This window comes from Erythrolamprus reginae, chromosome 3 (assembly GCF_031021105.1).
Source record: "Erythrolamprus reginae isolate rEryReg1 chromosome 3, rEryReg1.hap1, whole genome shotgun sequence".
In the NCBI taxonomy this organism is placed as follows: Eukaryota; Metazoa; Chordata; class Lepidosauria; order Squamata; family Dipsadidae; genus Erythrolamprus; species Erythrolamprus reginae.
In genome coordinates, this window is record NC_091952.1 from 111,529,266 (window position 1) to 111,551,599 (window position 22,334).

Genomic DNA, 22,334 nt, shown 5'->3' on the forward strand with positions numbered 1-22,334 from the left:
TTTCTTTACTATTCTACTGTTCTACAGAATTTCTTGAAATTAATTATTTAATTATTAATTGTTTAAAAATTAAATTTTTAAACTATTTAATTTATAAACTATTTAATTCAGATAAATAAAACTATTTAGAAACTTCTTTAAAAAGTACTTTAAAGTTCCTGCTCAGATGGAGAAATTAAAAAAGACCAGTCAACTAGGTAAAGGACTTCAAATACCTAGGCAACCATTTTGAACTACCTGCTGCAATAAACAACTGAGCTCTATGTAGGAACCCAGAAAGCCTCCAATGTAATCCTTAAAATGTGTGAGCCATCAAAGTAATAATCACATCCCTTCAGCAATTAAATTAAATAGATCTAAGGGGCTTGGTACCCAGCTGTGATGCCCAGCTGTGTGTTTGTTAAAGATGCTTTGACTTTAGAAGCTATCCAGTTTATTTCTTAATTTTATTTATTTTTAGGAGCTATGTTTTGGGTTCTTGCTCAACCTCAAATGCCCTAACTTGGTTAGAGTTTGGCTCTCTTCTGAGGCATACCTAAAATTTCAGTATCTTATAGTTTTACTTGAAATAATTTTTCAGGAAAGCATCCTTAGTTCACCTTATTCTACTAAGTAGATTTACCAGATCCCTGACAAAGTTAACTGACTTTGACTTGGCTAATTGTGGCTCTTATATCCTGGTTATAAAATATCTTGTCCCAGATAAGACCTTGACTGAGCATAATCAGAGGATCTGGGATTTTAAACCTCCAAAATGGCAGGACTGAAGTTATTTCTATTGTGGTACAATTGCTAAGTCTCTTTCGGATGACCCCCATACTTCCTGAACATCTTACATATTCCTCACAGGAAAAAATTTTTTTGAACCATTATGAAAATAAACGTAGACACACTAGTCCCCCACATGGAAAATTCATTTGTGCGTGGATCAATCATATTGCTACTGCAAAATCCTCCACTTTATCACCATGGTGTCTGGAATTTATAAACCTAACCCATCTTTGGAATCAACTCCCCCAGCGGAACCACTACTTATGAGTCAGTTTTAAAAAGTCTTTAAAATGCTTCTCTTTTCAAAATAGAGGCATTAAATCAGAAATTGATACTGGCAAAAAAATAAATAAATGAATGAATGAATGAATTAATTAATTAATGAATTAATGAATGAATAAAGAAAGTAAGTAAGTGTGGGTGCGCGCTATCACGCATGCGCGAGTTCTGACATCCATAATTTTCTCCCCCTTCTTCCTCTCTCATCTCTTTCCTTTCTCTCACTCCCTTTCTCTTTCCTTTCTCTCCCTCCCTTTCTCTCTTTCCTTTCTCTCCCTCCCTCTTTCTCTCTATCCTTTCTATCTCTCACTCTTTCTTTCTCTCCCTCATTCATTCATTCTTTCTCTCCCTCCCACCTTCCTTTCTCTCCCTCCCTCTTTCTCTCCTGTACCTGCCTGTGCCTGCCCTGCACCCCCCACCACGGACGGACGTTTGGCATTGGCCCCCCCCACAGATGACAAGAAGCTTGCCGCCGCTAGCCTTTCGGCAGCCCCAGGTCATTGCCCCCCCACGGACGGCAAGAAGCTCGGTGGCGGACTGCACCGCTAGGCCGCTAGCCTTTCGGCGGCCCCCGGTTGTCGCCCCCTTCCACGGATGGGCAAGAAGCTTGGTGGCAGGCCGTGCCGTTAGGCCGCTTGACTTTCGGTGGCCCTGGTCGTGGCCCCCCATGGACGGCAAGAAACTCGGTAGTGGGCCATGCCGCTAGGCCACTTGCCTTTCGGCGGCTCCCGGTCATTGTCCCCTCACAGACAGCAAGAAGCTTGGTGGCAGGCCGCGCTGCTAGGCCGCTTGCCTTTCGGCGGCCCACAGTCATCGACCCCCCTACAGATGGCAAGCTCGGCGGCGGGCCACGCCGCTAGGCCACTTGCCTTTCAGCAGCCCTCAGTCATCACCCTCCCACGGATGGAAATCATTGGTGCAGCAGATCTGCCCCCCACCCCCACAGATGGACATTGGGCTGGCGGGGCTGGCAGATCCATCCTCTCCCCCACGGAGGGACATCATCCGTCTGGTGGATCCGCCCCCGCCCCCACCCCCACGGACGGACATCCGACTGGCAGCAGTCCGGCGGATCCCCAAACCCCCCATGGTAAGGGGCTTACCCACCCTAGCTGGAAGGAGAAAGGGTTAAAGGGGCGAGAAGGCCCCTTTCTTTCCCGCCTTTCTGCCTTTACTGTGCACTGTAACACGGGAATTTAAAATCTCAGCAGAGTTTCCCAATTCTAGCGCATAGGTCAGTCCTCTGCGCTAGAATTGCAATCTTCTGGGCTGAGATTTTAAATCTCCTGCGCTCCAGTGCACAACTCAGCTTATAACCATTCATTTAATGACCATTTGAAGTTACAATGGGCACTGAAAAAAGTGACTCATAACCATTTTCACTCTTATGACCATTGCAGTATCCTCATGATCACATCATCAAAATTTGGATACTTGGCAACTTGCATTTATAATTATTGCAACATGCCGGGGGTCATGTGATGATGTTTTGTGACTTTCTGACAAGACAGGTCAATGGGGAAGCCTGATTCACTTAACAACCTTGTTAAGTGCAGTGCTGAACTTAACAACTGTGTCAAGGAATATAGTAAAATGGGGCAAAACAACTGTTTTAACAACTATCTTGCTTAGCAATGGAAATTTTTTGTACTTGCTATGAGCTGCCCCGAGTCCTCGGAGAGGGGTGGCATACAAATCCAATTAAATAAATAAATGAATAAATAAATAAATAAATAAATAAATAAATACAGATCTGTAAAAGTGCAACAGGAAAATAATATTTCTTACATATTGGTATACTGTTTTCACAGCTGGAGTAGCTTTGTTCACTGCTGTGTTGATCAACGCTCCTCCTTTCTGAAATACAATATACATATACACATATAAACACAGAGATTCTGATGCATGGAAAACAAAGCTTAATTCTAAATTTAAATACCATGTTTAGTTTCTAAAGGAAAATCCACACCTCTGGTTAATTTAAATTACAACCCTTAGCATGACCTTGAATATGCCACTTCTACAGCTGTCTTTCGTCTAGCTTTGACTAGTACCACCCAGAGTTTACAATACATCATTTCTATGGTTGACACACTTATCAGTGTACTCTAATGTACTCATGTAGGGCACAATCCACCAGGAAATTGGTGTTAGAAATTTTTTATAGAAATGGGTGTTTTGCATGAGAGATTTGCACTGATCACTGCATGCACGCGCTTGTATATATTGCACAAATTCTGAGCAATCTTTCTGTACATTTCTAAATAAGATTACATTCACATGGTGACACTTTTTGCACTGCTAGATATATTCCAGTCTCCTGACACATTGTCATACCTTCACAGTATGCATCCACTGATGGTATGTTCTTAAATTTCCTTTAAAAAAATGAAAACGAAAGGGAAACAAAGATTAAAACCATTTTTGCTATAGGCTTTTATGCATAATCTTCATAGCACATTAAATTCATGTTCAAAATAAACATAAGAGTTTTACAGTTCCTGTCTTCACAGAACATCAGATTGTATTATTTTCTCCAACAAAATCAATTGCTGATATGAATAGAATGTTTAAAATATGATAAATTCAGAATGAGAATGAGAATAAAACTGGAAGGGACCTTGGAGGACTTCTAGTCCAGCCCCCTGCTCAAGTAGGAAATCCTATACAATTTCAGACAAGTGATTATCCAGTCTCTTTATAAGAACCTCCAGTGATGAAGCACACACACGTTTGAAGATTATTTAGGGATTAAAAAAATGCATACATATACACACCAATTATATATGTATTATATCGGGGTATAGTACAGTAATGGCAAATCTTTATTCCCTTGGATGCCAAAAAAGCATGGGCACACTATTACATATGCGTGAGTGCTCACACCCATAATTCAATGCCTGGGGAGGGTGAAAACAGCTTCCCGGGTTCCCCGGAGGCCCTCTAGAGGTCAGAATTGGCCTGTTTCCCTATTTGTGATGGGCCCAGTAGCCTCGTATTTCACCCTCCCCAGGTTCCAAGGGCCTCCCTGGAGCCAGGGGAGGGTAAAAACACCCTCCCCCATCCCAAGGAGGCTCCGTGAAAGCCACAGAGCCTCTGTTTGAGCCAAAAATCATCTGGCCGGAACACACATGCACGTTGGAGCTGAGCCAGGCAACAGTTCGCGTGCCAGCAAATATGGTTTTGCGTCCATAAGTTCACCATCACTGGTATAGTATAATACTACGCTTTCCACAATCCTACAGTTGAACATTTTTTTGTAAGGTGGGGGAGAAGAGCAAATCAATGTGTGTTCAATACCCATAGTATTATTCTAATAAATTATTCATAATGGTCAGGGGAAATTGAATTCCATAAAAGGTAGCACTGCTATTTATTTTGCAATGCAAATAAATTTAAAAGTTAGGAGAACAAAATAAATGTGGGCTTAATTTTAAAGCCATTATTAATTTTAAGATAGTCTGAGGAATGATAATTGCTATCAATTTCTAGCCAATGGCTTCTCATAGAAGATATGGGTTTTATAACAATTTCTAAAGCCTATTAAACTCGGCAATGCAATGAGGCATCTTGAAGTGAAGCATTTTGATTTGTTCATGTAACACCACTATATTGAAGAGCTAGCCTGGGTGCTGGCAATCCAAAGTGCTAGTTTTTACCTTTAAAAACTTTCATGGCTCAACACTTGGGTATTTGAAGGACATCCTAAGGTTGAGAGTGATTAGTCAAAAGTCTTCCAGCTGACTTTGTATCTAAAGTGAGCTTAGAACTCATGGTCTTTGTTTCTAGCTTGGTGCCACAATCACTGTATAAACCTGGCTCATATACAATTACTAAAGCATTTTCATTTAAAACTGCATACTTGCATAAAAGTTGAATATGTAATTTTGACAAAAGGAAGATGAACAAGTTTAAATCTGAAGTATTTCTGCCTCTGCCATTTTTATTTAACCATTATATTCAATTCTATCTATTTGCCATAACAATGTTTATAATATCGTATGAAGCTGAGGTTATAAACCTTCATGAAAGACATACTGAACATACAGAAGTACAGTGATACCTCTACTTAAGAACGCCTCTACTTAAGAACTTTTCTAGCTAAGAACTGGGTGTTCAATATTTTTTTTGCCTCTTCTTAAGAACCATTTTCTACTTAAGAACTCGAGTCTGGAAAAATTTCCCAGGAAATTTGAGAGCGGCATGAAGACCTGGCCAGTTTCCTATCATTGCCCCTTTAATCCCGGCCATCTCGGGCTTTTCGGAGCTGCCAAAGGAGCCTTGTGGTGGCACTCCCCCTCTCGCCTGCCCGGGTTTCTCTCTCTGGCGCAGTGTATGGAAGGCAGCCTCGTGCCGGGTGTATGGGAGGCTCATGCTCCTCCTCGCTGCCTCAGAGTTCCTCATTTTTTTTAAGCCTTAAAGTTTTGGATTTTTTTGATTCCCCTCACCTCACCTTCTTCCTTTGGCAGCAACTGTCCTCCTCCTCTTCTTCCTTCTCCTCCTTTCACCCAAATTCTGACCTTTTATTTCTTTCCTATTGGGTTTGCATGCATTATTTGCTTTTACATTGATTCCTATGGAAAAAATTGCTTCTACTTACAAACTTTTCTACTTAAGAACCCAGTCACGGAACGAATTAATTTCTTAAGTAGAGGTACCACTGTACAGTTAAAGAGACATAATTTTTTTTTAAAAACCATTCAATTCAATAAGAAGATTTTAAATCAAGCTTCGATTGTGCGTTTTGGTATTAAGAGAACTGGCTACTGCCTTTAGCAGTGCAGGCAGGGCTGTTGTAACACAACTGGGAGGCAGATACATTAACAACTAGCCCAACTGAACCCCTGAGTCCAGCCTCAAGAGGAGAGACCCACCCCCAACAATCTCCGAGGTGGGGATCCTATGAGGACAAAGACTTTTCCGGACAATGACTGCCACTCCACCACTCCTTCCCTGGAGTCGCAGCTGATGTAAAATCTGAAACCTGTCCCAGCAGATCTCAGAGAGGGGAATAAACCCCTCTTGGCCCAGTCAGGTCTACATTATTCATGCCAGGTCAGCTTCCTCCTCCGGGATTAAGTCCTGAACAAGGGGGGGATTGTTAACAACAGATCTGGCATTAAGCAACAGCAGCCTGAGACCAGGGCCCTGACATCCCAAGTCATCAGATATATGAGAATGGCCAGAGCAAGTAATCGCTTTGAAACAGCAAGTCCTAGTTCCCTGAGAGTGGCCTACCCCTTTCTCGCCATATCTACCTCTCCACACACATACATCTTCCAGCTTATTCATTCTCCCCAAAACTCAGTCACTCCCAATCCATCCCAACACTCTTTCCATACACACATACACATGCACCTCCCCCAAAATAGAACCAAATTAAAACAGGATAATTTAAACAGGATAATAAAATTTGCATTACAACTTACATTAAATAATTTAAATTACAAATATATTCTTTTTATCTTTTACTATAATAATTCATATATAAAATATATACATTTTTCATTGCCTATTTTCTTTGAGCTGGAACCAAGGACCATATTTTCTATAGAAATATTAACTTCAAATAGTGCACATTTGAATAATGTCACCATTTCATGGGATTCATTAGCTGTCCTAATCAAAATCTACTTGTAATCAAGAAGTAAAAAAGTAATTTACCTCCACTTCCTGATGAGATTTCTTCTTCAAATATATCAGAGAATCCTTTTCCTGCATTTAGTTTTGCAAGTCGACCTTCAATAAACTGCAATAAAGTATTATCAAAGCTGAAATAACTTTGTTAAGAAAGCTGTATAAAATATAATTTTAATACCTGCTCTACAAAGTACTAGAAATTTAGAGAGGTCACACCTACTTCCATTTCATTACATAATCACCTGCCCATCCACCATTCACTATTATTTTTATTCTTCATAGATTTTAAAGCTGAATTTGGGAAGGGACAAGTATGATTCGAAACATAATCAAGGTAATACCTGTAGTAGTTTTTGAACCAGAATTCACAAAATGTTTTTTTGGGGGGGATTCACAATCTCCATTATAATATAACAGAATAATTCTATAGCAAAATATTTTTAACATTGATTGCATTTTAATTAATCTCATGGTGGAATTTAACATTTATTATCTTCATATTTTAAGGGCATGATATTCAAAGATTTTTTCCCCTTCAAACTGGTATCTGCATTAACTTTTATATGTGTATTCATTTTAAAATTTGTTAAGAATTTTTTTGTACACTTACAGAATGTATATGAGCCTAATCTAACTGAAGTATCGTACTTTTAAACAAGGAAAGAGCAACTATATGGTGCCATATTTTATGTACTTACATTCTAAGCATATTTTGTAAAAGCAAATCATATTAAAGAAATTCAAGTCTATCAGTATGAAATCAATATCTAAAATATCCATTTTCTGGTTAAACCACTGAATTATTCTAAATTTACTGTTTGAATCTCTCCAAAGACCATACAATTCTAGCCTATTTAATATTGGCTAGAAAGGAAACTATTCTTCAAATAACTCCTAGGCTTTCATACTATGCTCATATACCAATTCATAAAGATCTCAATTGCTAGATATAAACAGTGCCTGTAATTATAACAATAAATTGTGCTTGAAACTTCCTTAAGTGTTAACAAACTACTATCAATGAAAAGGATAGCACAATAAAATAACTTGGAAATAAATAAAAAACAACTTTCACCCACATGGTGCTTTTGACAAAGCAAATACTTTAATCTCCTCATTACTTAAAATAATTCCACACATGTATGAAATGCAAAACTGGAGAAAATGCACAAATATCATTCTTTACTGTATAAAACAGGCAAAGAAGTTAATGTTTGTCATTTGTACCAACCATATTCTATTGAAATTAATTTTCCATTTGAATACTTTTTATAAAAGAAAATCTCTAATTACACAGATATAAATCCAGTTTATACATTTTGTACAATTTACTGCTTGAGAATTTATACTATTAGATGGCAGCTTTTTTGGCCTGATAGATATATTTAGAATCTTGTGAGCATAAATGGGCACAACCAATCCCAGAATGGAAGGAACTGTGGAGATTGGGGTTTTTTTCTCCTCTATACTTTCTGAAGGTTCATTGGTCAGAAGACCAACTTCTTCTGCATATGGTGTTCGATTACAGTCACCCATCATTTTTCTTCTTCTGTGAAATTTAAAACAATTCTTTAAAAAATTAAAGTTCCATGGGCACAGAGACATAAGGATATTGAGGGAAGGCATTCACAGGAACTTCATAACATCTAGCTATAATTCCTATAAAATTTCTTAATGTATTCAATAGGAAATCAGAACTGTGCCTAATAAATTGCTATTCAAATAAGAATATCACATTAAGTGATAGTAATGCTTTATATTAAGACCACACCTAGAATATCGCATCCAATTCTGGTCAGCATAATACAAAAAAAAATGTTGAACCCCTAGAAAGTGTGCAAAGAGCAACAAAGATAAAATCACCATTCTATTAGTTTTCAATTTAGTCACATCAAGCCAGTTCATAATATAGGATAGATATATACTGTAAATTATATAAGAAGTATACAAATACTGGACTTTTTATAGAGCTTTATTTTTATAAAATGTTTATGAAATCCTACTTATTTATATGTACTGAAAAAGTAAATGTCTACTAAATGATTATTTTTAATCCCTCCCCCTTGCTGAGAGGATTAAAATAACAAGATCTATGTGCATGTCTTTTCATTTTTTATTCATTATTGTACATTAAAACCAATGATTGCAATCAAAAGAAGTTAGCATTTATCATAGTTTGCCCATTTAAATATCACACAAAAAAGTGCTAAAAGAAATAAATAGATGTAAAAAAAAAAAGCAAGTTTCTAATTCTCCGTCCAGCAACATCTTTGAACCTGGCTATATATAATCTGAAAAAAATCATGAAACCTTGTTAAAACTGCCAGGTTTAAATTATTGACAATCAAAATCTCAGTATAATTTTCAATGCAATAACAATGTATTGTACTGAGTCCTTTGGAATTGGGCAGTATAGAAGTCGAATTAAATAAATAAATATATAAATAAATTGTAAAAAACTCTCAATTTACATTAAATTTTCATAAGGCTAAAATAAAAATCTTTCTCAACCCTTCAAAAGTACTGGCATTTTTAGGATACTTTCAAGAGGTAATACGTCTTTGCCAAGATTAGGTAGCCAAAAATATGAGATAAACAAAGAAATCATTTGACTGATTGCACATTTTCCAACATGAATACCAAATTGCTGCTAACTGAAATGGTACACAGGAGCCAATAAAAATTAATTATTTGGCTGGCTGTCATATGCTATCACAGATTATCCAAACAGGCCTGTCAGTGACAATCTGATGCTTGTCAATGGATAGACTGATGACATGAAACAAACTGTTCTTTGAATACATTTTTAAGGACTAGATAAAGGCAGACTCAGCAGTAGCAGCGAAGGACATGCTATCACTGATTATTTCCTCTTCTTCTTAGCTAACATTCTTCTCCCTCTATCCGCCCCTCAGCCTTAATCTGGCCTTTTTCCAAATGGGTTGGTTCATGATCAGACCACGGTAAGGGATCACTGGGTTATTTCACAGCAAGAATGAGATAAAACACCTTTAACTATCACTGTGCAGAAAACATTATTTGAGCCACAAAGCATTATCTATCCAGGGTTAAGAAATCATTCCTTGCTCTCATACCAAGCACATGATTTATGAGTGTAAGATAACAGAGTGTTAAGCATGAACTGAAAGGAGATATTTGTTTTGAGTCTAATCTTATACACACAAAGTGTTAATACAAATTGGGCGTTCATGAAAAATTAATAGCTGCATCATTAATTGTGTTTGGTGGATTAGTCAGATTTCACCAAGAAGAATGAAAAACTAAAAGAACAATATTCCTGTCCCATCTGCCTATTTTTTCCTCACCTTAAGTAACATAGATATTATATATCTCTGCATCAACATTATACTTATTTATTGGGTATTGTAAAAAAAACACAAATATGTCTTATTAGCAATTCAGGGCACTGCCTAAAAAATAAAAGAGTTATTAATAATAAAATAAATTTATGTGTCAAATCAGGTCATATTTTAGTTTTGATCAGACTGGAACTGCTTTGGTGATTTTTTAACAATTCATAGCACAGGGGCTTATAAAAATTGAATAGAGGTGTAAAAACTTGGTCAATGTTCTGCTCTTAACAGTATATAACTAGGTAAGGATTCCATCCATTTTTCATATCCACATCGTGTTTTCTATTCCAAATCAAATAAAGCAGTTTTCTCTCCTTCTAGAAAAAAATCATTTTCTGTTCTTAGACCTAACAGTATGCAGCCTGCAACATCAATAAAGTACATTTCTCAAAGTTTAAATAGTTAACCCTTTTCTTAGGTTACTAAATTATATATCTCTTATGAATGGCATTAAGTGAAGGAGATTGATCAGTTTAATTTTGCATTTATCCAATAGTTATTAGAAGTGCAGTGGTACCTCTACTTACGAACTTAATTCGTTCAGTGACCAGGTTCTTAAGTAGAAAAATTTGTAAGAAGAAGCAATTTTCCCCATAGGAATCAATGTAAAAGCAAATAATGTGTGCGACTGGGGAAACCACAGGGAGGGTGGAGGCCCTGTTTCCTCCCAGGAGATTCCTAGAGAGGCCCCATGGAGGCTTCTCCCTGCTTTTTCCGGTTTCAGTTTCGGAGTCTCAGGTTTGTAAGTAGAAAATGGCTCTTGAGAAAAGGCAAAAATCTTGAACACCCGGTTCTTATCTAGAAAAGTTTGTAAGTAGAGGCGTTCTTAGGTAGAGGTACCACTGTATATACATTCAAGGCTTTAGATAAATTATATATACCATATGTACTCGAGTATAAGCCGAGTTTTTCAGCACCAAAAAATGTGCTGAAAAATCCGACCTCGGCTTATACTCGGGTCACTGACGAGTCACCACAAGAGGGCGCCCCGCAGGAGCCCGGCAGGCATTCGTGGCTCAGGCAGGTGAGGGAGCTGTAGCAAGTGCCGTCTCTTCCCAGCTTCGGAGGTGCCTTTGGGAGGGCACCGCTGTCTGTCTAAATAGTGGAAGTTGAGCGTGGCACCCATGGTCCTTCCACCGCTACTTCATTTTTCAGCGGCCAAACAGAAGGACCAGAACTCCCATCTCTGAGAGCCAGACGCAGGGACCGGGCTGTGTAGGTCGTGGTTTTCCACCCTCCACGACTCCAACTTTCAATTAGGAAAGAAAGGCAGCTTGGAGGAACAATGCCGGCACCAAGGAGGTGCCTTTAAGGCAAATTTGAGGGGTTTTTAAAATTTTGCTTTTCACAAAAGATACCTGTAAAGGCCGGAGCTCTCTGGCTTCCCTCGGGGCTACCACCATGCCCACCCCCTTCTTCAGCCACCAGCCCCGTTCTCCTGCCTCTTGGTTTGGGAGGAGCTAAACTGTTGTTGTATAGCAAGAAGCAGCTGCTAGGAGTGCACACGGACACACATACAAAGGTGCCCCCAGAGCAGTCAGTGAAGGGCACTTCAAGAGAAGCTGCTGTGGCAGGCGTGGGGCAGATGCCATCTCTCCCTGGCTCAAGCAAAGGCGCCTCCCAAAGGCACCAGCTGACCGCTCTGATAGAGAAGCAGGGAGGTGGCACGCAAGAGGGGAAAAAGGCGATGGGAAGCCAATTAGGTAGGGAGGGGGTGGCAAGAAGATGGAAGCAGGAATCCACCACCGCTTTAAAAACATGAAGGCCTTGGTGCCCGTTGCCTCCGAAAGAGAATGAGACCCGAGGGGGGGGCGCCAAGCCTTCGTGTCCCTTCCTCTCTCTCTCTCCCTCTCTCTTGCGCACACCCTCGTTTCTTTCACCCTGTTACTTCAGCTCGGTTTACTTCCTTCCCTTATCAGCTAAAGGCTTTTGGGCACATGGGGAAGAAGAGAGAGAGCGTGTCTGCGTGCGCCCTTTCTTTCCCTCTCTCTCTGCCCCGCCAGCGTTTCTGTCAACGTCTCGCCCCGGCTCCAGTTCTTCAGGCTGCTCCATTTTTTAAAATGTGGTAGATTCCTGCTTCCGACTTCTCACCACCACCACCTCACCAGCTTCCCATCGCCTTTTTCCCCTGTCGCCACCTCTCTCCGGCTCAAGCAAAGGCGCCTCCCAGAGGCACCAGCCAACTATTCCGATGGAGAAGCAGTACCTCCTTTCCTAATTGGAAATTGGAGCCATGGAAGGTCAAAAAGCGCGACCTCCGCAGCCCGGTCCCTGCATCCGGCTCTCAGAGATGGGAGTCCTGGTCCTTCTGTTTGGCCACTGAAAAATGAAGTAGCGGAATTCCAAAGCTGGTGCCCTCTGCTTCGAATGCATAGAGCAACGAAATCTTTTGCTAATTCCCAGAGCAACGTAATCTGTTGCTAACGCCCAGTAGCATCGGCTTATACTTGAGTCAATAGGTTTTCACAGTTTTTGTGGCAAAAACTGGTGCCTCGGCTTATACGGGTATGTATGGACATTCAAAGATAGCTGAAACTAGTGAATTTGTGTATTTATGTGCAACACTCCATTTCAATTATCAACCAATTCTATTTGAGGCATTTTAAAAGGTTAGAAATCTATGGAGTAATATGTAGTGCACACTTTTTACACACTGCTTTTGCTTCCTATTTGTATGATTACTAAGATTTCACTTTCCAAAACAAGTGTTTTAGAATTATAATAATACAAATGTCTGTTCTGCTGCTGTTTCACATATACCATCCATCCATCTGTCTCTTTCTTGAACTTCTTTTCTGTTTAAAAAACAGTATTTGCCACTGAATCTAAAGCAACACTTTAAATTCAAATCTCTTATGACGCAAGTAACCTTGAAAAGTGACTAATTACAAACAGGTCTTGGATCAGATGCAGCTGGGAAGTGGAAGACAAGGAGGAGAAATCATATAATATACTAAAAGGGCATGAAATAGTTTCAAAACATATTTCTTTCCCTCTTGCAAAATAATAGGGAATTCTTTCCAATTAGAAACTGCACTTTTCACTTATATTGCTATAAATCTCTATACTAACCATTAAATTCCAAGAACAAAAAGGTTTTTTTTAAATGAAAGTTACCTAGCATCCTGTGAACTTCACTTATCTGTTTTGGACTATATCTTCAAAGAGAGCCAGAAGATTAGTTAAAAATGCTGTGTGTGTGTGTGTGTGTCCATCTAAGGTTCTGGCTGTTTTAATCAGTGGAAATGTTGCTATTTTGTGCTGGAGCTTGGACTGCAATGTTTATCCAATGCTTAGAATAAGATTTTAGGACTATTCTTATTTGTATCATTTTGTTCTCTCTTCATCCAACAATGGTTTCCATCAGGCCAACAGAGAAACTACTACCAGCGTGCCTTCTGTCCTCTGTCGTACTGTCTCTTTATTTCTAATGTTTTTCTAATCTTTTATTCATGTATATTAATATGATTAGAAAATATTATTTTACTGAAAGAGTAGTAGATCCCTGGAACAAACTTCCAGCAGATGTGGTAGATAAATCCACAGTAACTGAATTTAAACATGCCTGGGATAAACATATATCCATCCTAAGATAAAATACAGAAAATAGTATAAGGGCAGACTAGATGGACCATGAGGTCTTTTTTCTGCCGTCAGACTTCTATGTTTCTATCTTCACATACCTACATTATGTACTAGACAAAACAAATAAATAAATAAAAACAAAAATAAATAAATACTCTTCTGGTATCAATCAACGGCATATGGCCGCAAATACCTACAATTGAAGTAGCCCTTCTAAACCCTGTTTATATCAAAACAGTTCAAAACTAAGATTTTTTTTCTTAATTCCAGATACACAATTTGAGTTCTAGCTTTTGAGAGTAATAAGACAAAATAGTTCTGAAATACTGCACTTTCACCCTTTCTTCTCCTCTGCAAGGAAAGCTACAAGGAAGAGATAAGAAAGCACCAACTTCTAAAGAACAGAAATTCCTCATAACATCTGAACTAGAGGCAGATTAGTTTTTAAAAACATGTTTGAAAATCACCCATGATCATAAGATATAACCTGATTCTGGATTGTCTGAACAAACAAACTCCCCTCAATATAATACATCAGAGTACTAAAAAAAAAGCTTCTAACTTTCCCCCCTGTGCAATGGGAAAGTAAAGACATGAATATTTTACATGGCCCTCTGGGAATTAATGTCAAACTAAGATTTAGTTGTAACATCTGAAAAAAAAAATATGGAAATATGCCTGAATGGCATGGCCCTACTAAATTGATTTTCCCTTTTAAAACATATAACCTTTCCCTGGCACAGAGCTGAAGGGATTGGATACTGTAGCCTAGAGGTTAATTCTCTGCCTTACAAGGCAAAGGTTGCAAGTTCAAGTCCCAGTGAGGGTATGGCTAGCTGATGAGGCCAGAATAATACCAAAATAGATCTATCCTAGTCTCCCTTAATTTTCAAATTCAGCAAAAACATGTGACACACACACACAAACACATACACACACACAACATATATATATATATATGTGTGTGTGTGTGTGTGTGTGTGTGTTAAAAAAGAACAATACACAAAAATATATATAAATACACCATACATACAAACAAACATTAACATTTTCCATTTAAAAGAAAGTCAAAGTCAACTCTATGAGATAAAATGCTTCATTCATTCATTCATTCATTCATTCATTGTATTACCTGACAACGATGTGTTAATCAATAAGTTTCTTAAATAATGCCAAAATAATTATATTTATTTATTTATTTATTTTATTTATTTATTTATTAATCAGATTTGTATGCCGCCCCTCTCCGCAGACTCGGGGCGGCTCACAGAAATAATTATACAATGTAAACAAATCTAATATTTAAGTTAATTTAAAACCCCAATTTAGAAACCAATCATACATACTAGCACACCATGCATAAATTTTTATAAGCCTAGGGGGAGGGAAAGTATCAATTCCCCCATGCCTGACAACAGAGGTGGGTTTTAAGGAGCTTACAAAAGGCTAGGAGGGTGGGGGCAACTCTGATATCTGGGGGGAGTTGGTTCCAAAGGGTCGGGGCCGCCACAGAGAAGGCTCTTCCCCTGGGTCCCACCAAATGACATTGTTTAGTTGACGGGACCCGGAGAAGGCCAACTCTATGGGACCTAACTGGTCGCTGGGATTCATGACTACAAGTATGAGCATCAAGGAGCTGGGAGTAGACTCCTACTTCTGTTCTCCACATATGTTTACATCATATCCATCTCACACAGCAAATTTCCTAGTCCTGAAAGGAGCACTTTAAGAGACAACCTGGAAGCTACCAGACATTTGAAAATTGGATTTCTTCTGTTCATTTTTATTAGTGATAATTGGGATTAAATGTACATATTTATCCAAAACTTTTTATATGAAAACAGCTATTCAATTGAATAAGGGCTTAAAATTATGATTGGTTGAATTTTACCTGTATCAGAACCACTTATTAATACTTTTCCATATACCTGCCAGATCTGTTCTAGAGGATTAGAAAATCTGCCAAGACAGATGTTTGAATGTTTACAGGTGAGTAGGGATGATTCCAAATAGAAATACAGTTAAATACATTGGAAGAAATCCAAGACCTTTTAATTGAAGTAGGTTTATTTCTTATTACCTCAAAGAGTTGTCACTAGTAAGAACCTTTTGGGATTATAATAGAAATGTACAAGAATTTATCCTGGCTATATTCTGGTTTCTCCTCAGATTATAAAAATCCATCACTATTCAATTCAGAAACTGCTATTGCTAATACTGTATTCATTTCTCTGTCCCTGAACACGCATATGCTGCATGCATTAGAATGGCATTAAATCAAAAATCTTAGAAATACCTGTTTAAAAAGTTGGAGATTAACTGCCGTTTCCAGAAAATGTTTAGTAGAACTGGAACGATGCTTGATAAAGCTTTCTTCACAGAAAATGATAGGCTCTCCCTAAATTTACAAAAGATAAGAAATATACATTTTTTATAAACAGTTCTACTTAACATTTCTTTGCAGTACACCAATTATTTTGCATACAGCGATACCCACAATCAATATTTTTAAACTTGGTAAATTTAACTTATTTTTCATACTAAAAATAAATTCCCTAAGATGCATACAGAAAACTAGTATGTTTAAAATGTAAGAAAAACCAAATGCCCGAAATGAATTATTTTGTAACATGCACGTTTTTAAAATCATTAACCATCATGCTCAGAAAAAAACATTCTATCAATAGCAAATGATGGGCACAAAACAGATTAGAAATAATTCACATCCATTTTAATTATTCAAAAAATATTCCATTACTTCAATTAAAAATTCATATTTTCTGCAAGTGAAAGATCTTGTTTTTATGGTTTGGGGAATATATCAGAAATACTGAAAAATTAAAAACTAAAAACAATAACAACACCCTTCCCACACACACACATTTTCACAGTCACAAGGACTATGGTCTACAAAGTCTTTATTTTTCTTGTGATTCTGCAATAAAATATAGTATGCCCAATAATCCAGAATGGATTGTGCAAATTTTCATTATGCAAATTAGCTATGAATTTTCCATAAAATCTTCATGTCTTGAATTCTCTGCTGGATGCATTCACATTTAGCTAATTTAATTATTCAGAAATGTTGAATATTCCCCAAATAATTTATATAAATAGTATTATAGTTTAAATACTTTCAAAAGAATCCAATTAAGGTTTATTTATTTTTAAGTCACAAAGTTAAACAAAACTGTGTATTATTCATGGGTTAAAAATGGGGTTAAAATATTTAAGTTGGGTACCCACATATCAGAAAAAAACATACCACAATAAGAATAGAAGCAAAGCTTAAAGGGTTGTTCAAAGCCAATTCAAATATTTAAAGTTTCCCTTTTCAAAGAGTTAATTCCTTTTCTTCTAATATGTCTGAGGTCTCAATTAGAGAACTAAAAGTCATTTGAAATTACATTAGCAATGGAAGTTGCAGAGTTCTTGAAGGCACAGTTTATTTTATCCCTAGTTACGGTTAGGCAGCAACTTGTCTTCTATCTTAATCCAAGAAGATACCCCAAAACATCCAGTGGAGGGGGCTCCAACTATCTTAGCCCAAGGCTTGGGAAAACAAAGCTTCATGGTTCTTTAGAACATCAACATTTCCAACATACTCTCAAAGTATATTTTTGATCAAGGTCTATTAGAGATTCTGCATTGAAGAGCGGACTGCTAATATTTTTAATATCAGACTGATTTTTTCCTATTAGCCGAACAATATATCTGTCTGCTTGGTAACAGTTATTACAGAACTCTGTACATCCCCATTTCTTTTCCATGGGCTAATGGGCACAACAGGGCACATTCCTTTTAATCTCCATCCATATTTTAAACTAGCTGCTTAATATAATTGTAAATAACTTTTGACACACAAGCTCAGAATAAATCATTATCATGAGCCTAAAATAAGCTAAATCCTATAATTATACAAAACTGGCTGAGTATAAATCTTGGCTTTAAAAAGATAACAGTATGTATTATGATTCTTTTCATTCACAATTAGAATGTGGCTTATAATAAATAGCTTTATTAACTTGCTTACTTATGAGTTTTGGTCTTTGACTAACATACCATAGTCAGATTATTGCAACTGGTATTCTTTAAGGGCATTTCACAAAAGTTGAGTTCAGTGGAATGCGATAAGATATTTAAGGGCCATTTTACAGTAATATGTACACTGCAAACTGTGCGTTCACTGGCCAGAGTTCAATTAAAAAGTTTAAAATACACAAAATGAAATGAATTTTTAAAAATATAATTACAGCAAAGTAAAAAAGAATTTGTTCATATTCAAAGAAACCAAGTCATATTAGTCAACTTACAATAGCTGCATTTAGAATGGATTTTAATGCCTTTGCTATTTACTACTTAAATTGTAAAACATACTTTGAAGCTTTATAAAATTGATAGTGCAGCAAAACATTTTCAATTATTCCTTTGCCACAAGAATAACAGAAATTTTATCGCAGGATAGTGAAGGCCTTAGTATTATTTAAACAAAACTGCAAGTCAGTGAAGATGGGGAAGGAAAAGAGGTGTTGTATGAGAATTTTCCAGTAAGGCAAAATATATATCACACCTCCCATTTTTAAACCATTTCTGCTTTGATGAGTTATTCCAATCCTATTCATAACAGTCCTGATCTTTAGGTTAAAGTTAGTGGACAAAAAATAATGGCAAAAGTATGCTCACATTTTTTTTATGTACAAATCTTATCAAGAAAACAAGAACAGTTAAAATCCAGTTGCTCATGTGAAATATTTTGGAAAGGGAAAAATTATGTGTGATAAATGTGTAATTCTTCATGATAAAGCAGGAAGAAGAAAAATACTGTGATACACTAAACAAATCACCTTTCTCAAAAACCATATCATTAAAAGATTATAAAGAACATAAACAACTAACTTGATTTATACTTCACTTTAAAAAATTTGGCAGCATTTCAGAAACGTAGCCAAGAAAAAGATAAAAGCCATACAAAAGATACTGGAACCTCTGCAAGGGTAAAAACCACCCACCACTTAACTTGAAAAAAAATAACAAGAGTTTTGTTTAAATAATACTAAGGCTTGGCAATTGTAGTTTGAAAAATTGAATAAATTTCAAAGCCAAAACGAATACCATCTTCTGTTTCAGTTGTTTAATGTCCTATAGTATTTATGACCAAGGATACGCTGCAAGAAAAGACCATCTAAATCTTTAGATTAAGAGAAACTGGGTTAAGGAAATCTTAAGGGGCCTTTAGAAACTTTAACAACCAAACTCAAAAGGATGTATGTTTCGTAAGGTGGGTAAAAAGTTACATACATTGAAATTATACTTGTAATATACATAATTAACATCCTTTTAAAATACAATCATGTTTGTGTAGAGGGAATGGGACAACTTGCCACAGCCAACTCGCTGCGGCTAACTCGCCATGACCAACTTGCCATGAGATAATTCATTGTGGGACAATTTAAAATTCTATGTAATTATTTAAAATAAATTTAAAATATTATAATTTTTGCATCTTTACTTTAACAATTCTATTCCAACTTTTGCTTGATCTTAGTGTAACTTTTGTCTTGTGTTAAATTATGAAGCAACAATGTCACCACAGATTCAACTTAAAAAGCACCATTTTACTGAAATAGTATGGTAAATGAAGATCATTTGGTGGTAAAGATATAAATTTTGGGACAGCTTATATTTACTGAACTAAAAGAGCTTTTAATTGCTGCATTTATGTATAATTTAAAATTTTAAAGAATGTTTCATACTCGTATCATGCATGTAAATATAGACTATTTACTGACCTAATTAAAAACTATATCAGGTGCTGTGTGAAATATATAATAGATAGATAGATAGATAGATAGATAGATAGATAGATAGATAGGAAGGAAGGAAGGAAGGAAGGAAGGAAGGAAGGAAGGAAGGAAGGAAGGAAGGAAGGAAGGAAGGAAGAATGAATAAAATAACCTACAACTGGAATAATTCTGACTTATTCACTGTCATAATTCTTTCTACATGAACTTCATTACTGCAATCTGAGAACCAACATTTGACATTGTAGTCTACTTTTCAAGTGATTTACCCACTGACATTAGAAGTGAAACAAATGAAGAATAAATTAGGCAATTCTTTTTTTTTAAAGCCAGTTTGGTTAAGTGATTAAGTCACCAAACTAGAAACTGGGAGACCATAAGTGGCCTTAGGTATGAAAGCCTACCAGGTGACACTTACTCCCACACAGGGTTATTGTGGGGAAAATAGCGGGAGGACCCTGTATAAAGGAATCGAGTTGACAAACATAGCTAATACTTCCAAGTCATTTACTTAAATCATTTATAAAAAATAATAAAGGCATGATATAATTAAAATTAAATAATGATTTTCTTCTTCATCTGATCAATTTATTGCTTTCTAAAAATAAAATGGCTCAACACTGGAGTTTTTTAGCTGCAGTGAGATAGATAAAATTCAAATGTGCAAACATTCTTTAGAATTAGAAACTAGATCCCTGAATTATAAACAATAGCTTACAGGTTTGTATCTTAGTGCATCTCTGTAGGAGCCAAACAAGGCCACCTGAGCTCTGAGGAACGCCCTAGCTACTCCATCACCAGTAGCTGTGGACTGCTTCTTCAGTTGATTTTTCAAGGCCGAGACCTGCGTTGACAGAGAAGAACAGTTAATTTAACACTTCAGAAATTGGTAAAGGGAGGTACAAACCCAATCAGCAGGCAAGCTCTGGTGTCTGCAGTTCAGCCAAAAAAATCATGCTCTTCCTTCATAGCTTATCTTTTTAACTGCAAAGTACACCTGCTGATCTGTTAATTGAAATGAAAGCAGGGGATGCTGGTAAGTGCTAATGCAAATTGGTTTATGCTCTCTTTTTTTCCCAAGGCCTCTTGACATAAATAAGCTTTAATTATTTTAAGTAAGTGGTTTGTGAGATTCTTTTTGGTAGATTTCTTGCCACCATCATACTATGTGCTTGGGTGTCTGAGATAAAGATGAATAGATATCTTTCAGCTGAGTTACAGAAACTTTAGTTTTTAAATTTAGTTTATCTCCTAGTGTAACCCCATTTATTTTGTGCTACCATACTCAGAACAGTGTGTTTTTTCTCCTGCCAGAAGAGATTTCACTAATGCTGTACTTTATCATAAGCCAGAAATGGTTCAACTAAATGGTAATGACAATGGTTTTATAAAATCGCCATACTGCAGCTTATGAGTTGTATCTATTTCTGAAGAAGTTCAGTGTCAGAACTAATATTATATAGCCTAAGTTAAGATAGTACACCCAAGAATGTATGTTATAAAGTGTCCATAGTATATTTAAAAACATAATCTGCCTTTCAAGGGGTTTATCACAGAGTTGGGAAAAGAAGAAAGGATGCAATGTGAGGTCAGGATGGATAAAGTGAAAGTTGAAACACTGAATTAAATCTTTAGGTGAAATATGTATGGAAGAGTCTCACATTTGTGTGTGAATAAATATATAAATATCCATATGCTTTTATACTTAATATGGCTCTTGAGTCCCAGAAGACTGTGTGTGCATTCCTTTTATATGTATTTTTCAGCCAATTAGAATATAATGCAATAAGCTCTATAACCCTAATCCTATACATGGAACTCATACAAGTTCTATACTTATCCTATACATGGAACTCATATGAGGTTCTTGCTCAATAGTGTGTAGATAAAAACTATGGGAACTGAAGAACAGCTCCACAACTGCAGAAAGTAGTCTGCCAATAATTCTCAGAACCAGAGCATTTTTGCTTTTACAGAAGAATTGTATTAGAGTTAATAGTGAATTAAAAATTCTTATTTTGTAGACAAGTTCACAGGTAGCAAATATCATTGAGTGTAGCTTATGCAATATCATCTCAGATAGTATTGTATTTATCTATGAAAATCAAAAGGCATTACTAAAACAAATGTCAAGTTTATTTAAAAAATCAGCAACGGTGAATATTCTTTTTCTCTTCAGATAAGCAGCCATGATTATTCTTGACAATGATTATTGTAATTGAAGCATCAGTCTAATTAACAATGAAACTCTGAATAATGCTAATGAGAGCTGAACATGGCATCAGAGAAAAGACTAGCTCTACAGGTGATAAACCTTCACAGTAGTGACATTTTCCAATGTAAAGTCACAGTTACTGTGATATGATCAAAGACAGAGACCCCCATTGGGTCTAATTATAACTATAGTTTTGGAAAAGAATTACTGAGTTATTATGTTCATAATCTATGCAGAAAGGCCTTTACAGTACAGGTCCTCTCCCTATAGTTGTGATCTTTTCCATTTATATTTAAGCACCATGGATTCAGATAGAAGTTTAGAGTCTGATTCATTTTTTAGACCATGGAGAGCCTATTCCAATATTCATAGAGGTTTAACAATCCCCATTCCCCCTCAAATCCCCATTTTTTTAAAAAAAAATCATTAGAAGTTTGTGAAGTAAATGATTCACTTGATATATATATATATTGTGTGTGTGTGTGTCTGTAACATATTTTTACTGAATTTATACACACAGAGAGAGAGAGAGTTGTATGTATATACAAGGTAAAGGTTGCAAGTTCAAGTCTCAGTGAGGGTATGGCTAGCTGATGAGGCCAGAATAAGGCCGAAATAGATCTATCCTAGTCTCCCTTAATTTTCAAATTCAGCAAAAACATGTGACAC

The 22,334-nt window shown here is 36.6% G+C and overlaps 1 protein-coding gene across 1 annotated transcript in view; it reads right to left on the minus strand.

The window, feature by feature from the left end:
• The window catches only part of DENND1B (DENN domain containing 1B), a 234,348-nt gene that overhangs the window by 46,815 nt on the left and 165,199 nt on the right, over positions 1-22,334 (minus strand). The window contains exons 13-17 of the mRNA XM_070746382.1: positions 20,169-20,294; positions 15,946-16,047; positions 6,715-6,799; positions 3,388-3,428; positions 2,839-2,907 (exon numbers count right to left, since the gene is read on the minus strand). Coding sequence (XP_070602483.1) covers positions 2,839-2,907; positions 3,388-3,428; positions 6,715-6,799; positions 15,946-16,047; positions 20,169-20,294 — 423 coding nt within the window. The remainder of the gene's footprint in view (positions 1-2,838; positions 2,908-3,387; positions 3,429-6,714; positions 6,800-15,945; positions 16,048-20,168; positions 20,295-22,334) is intronic.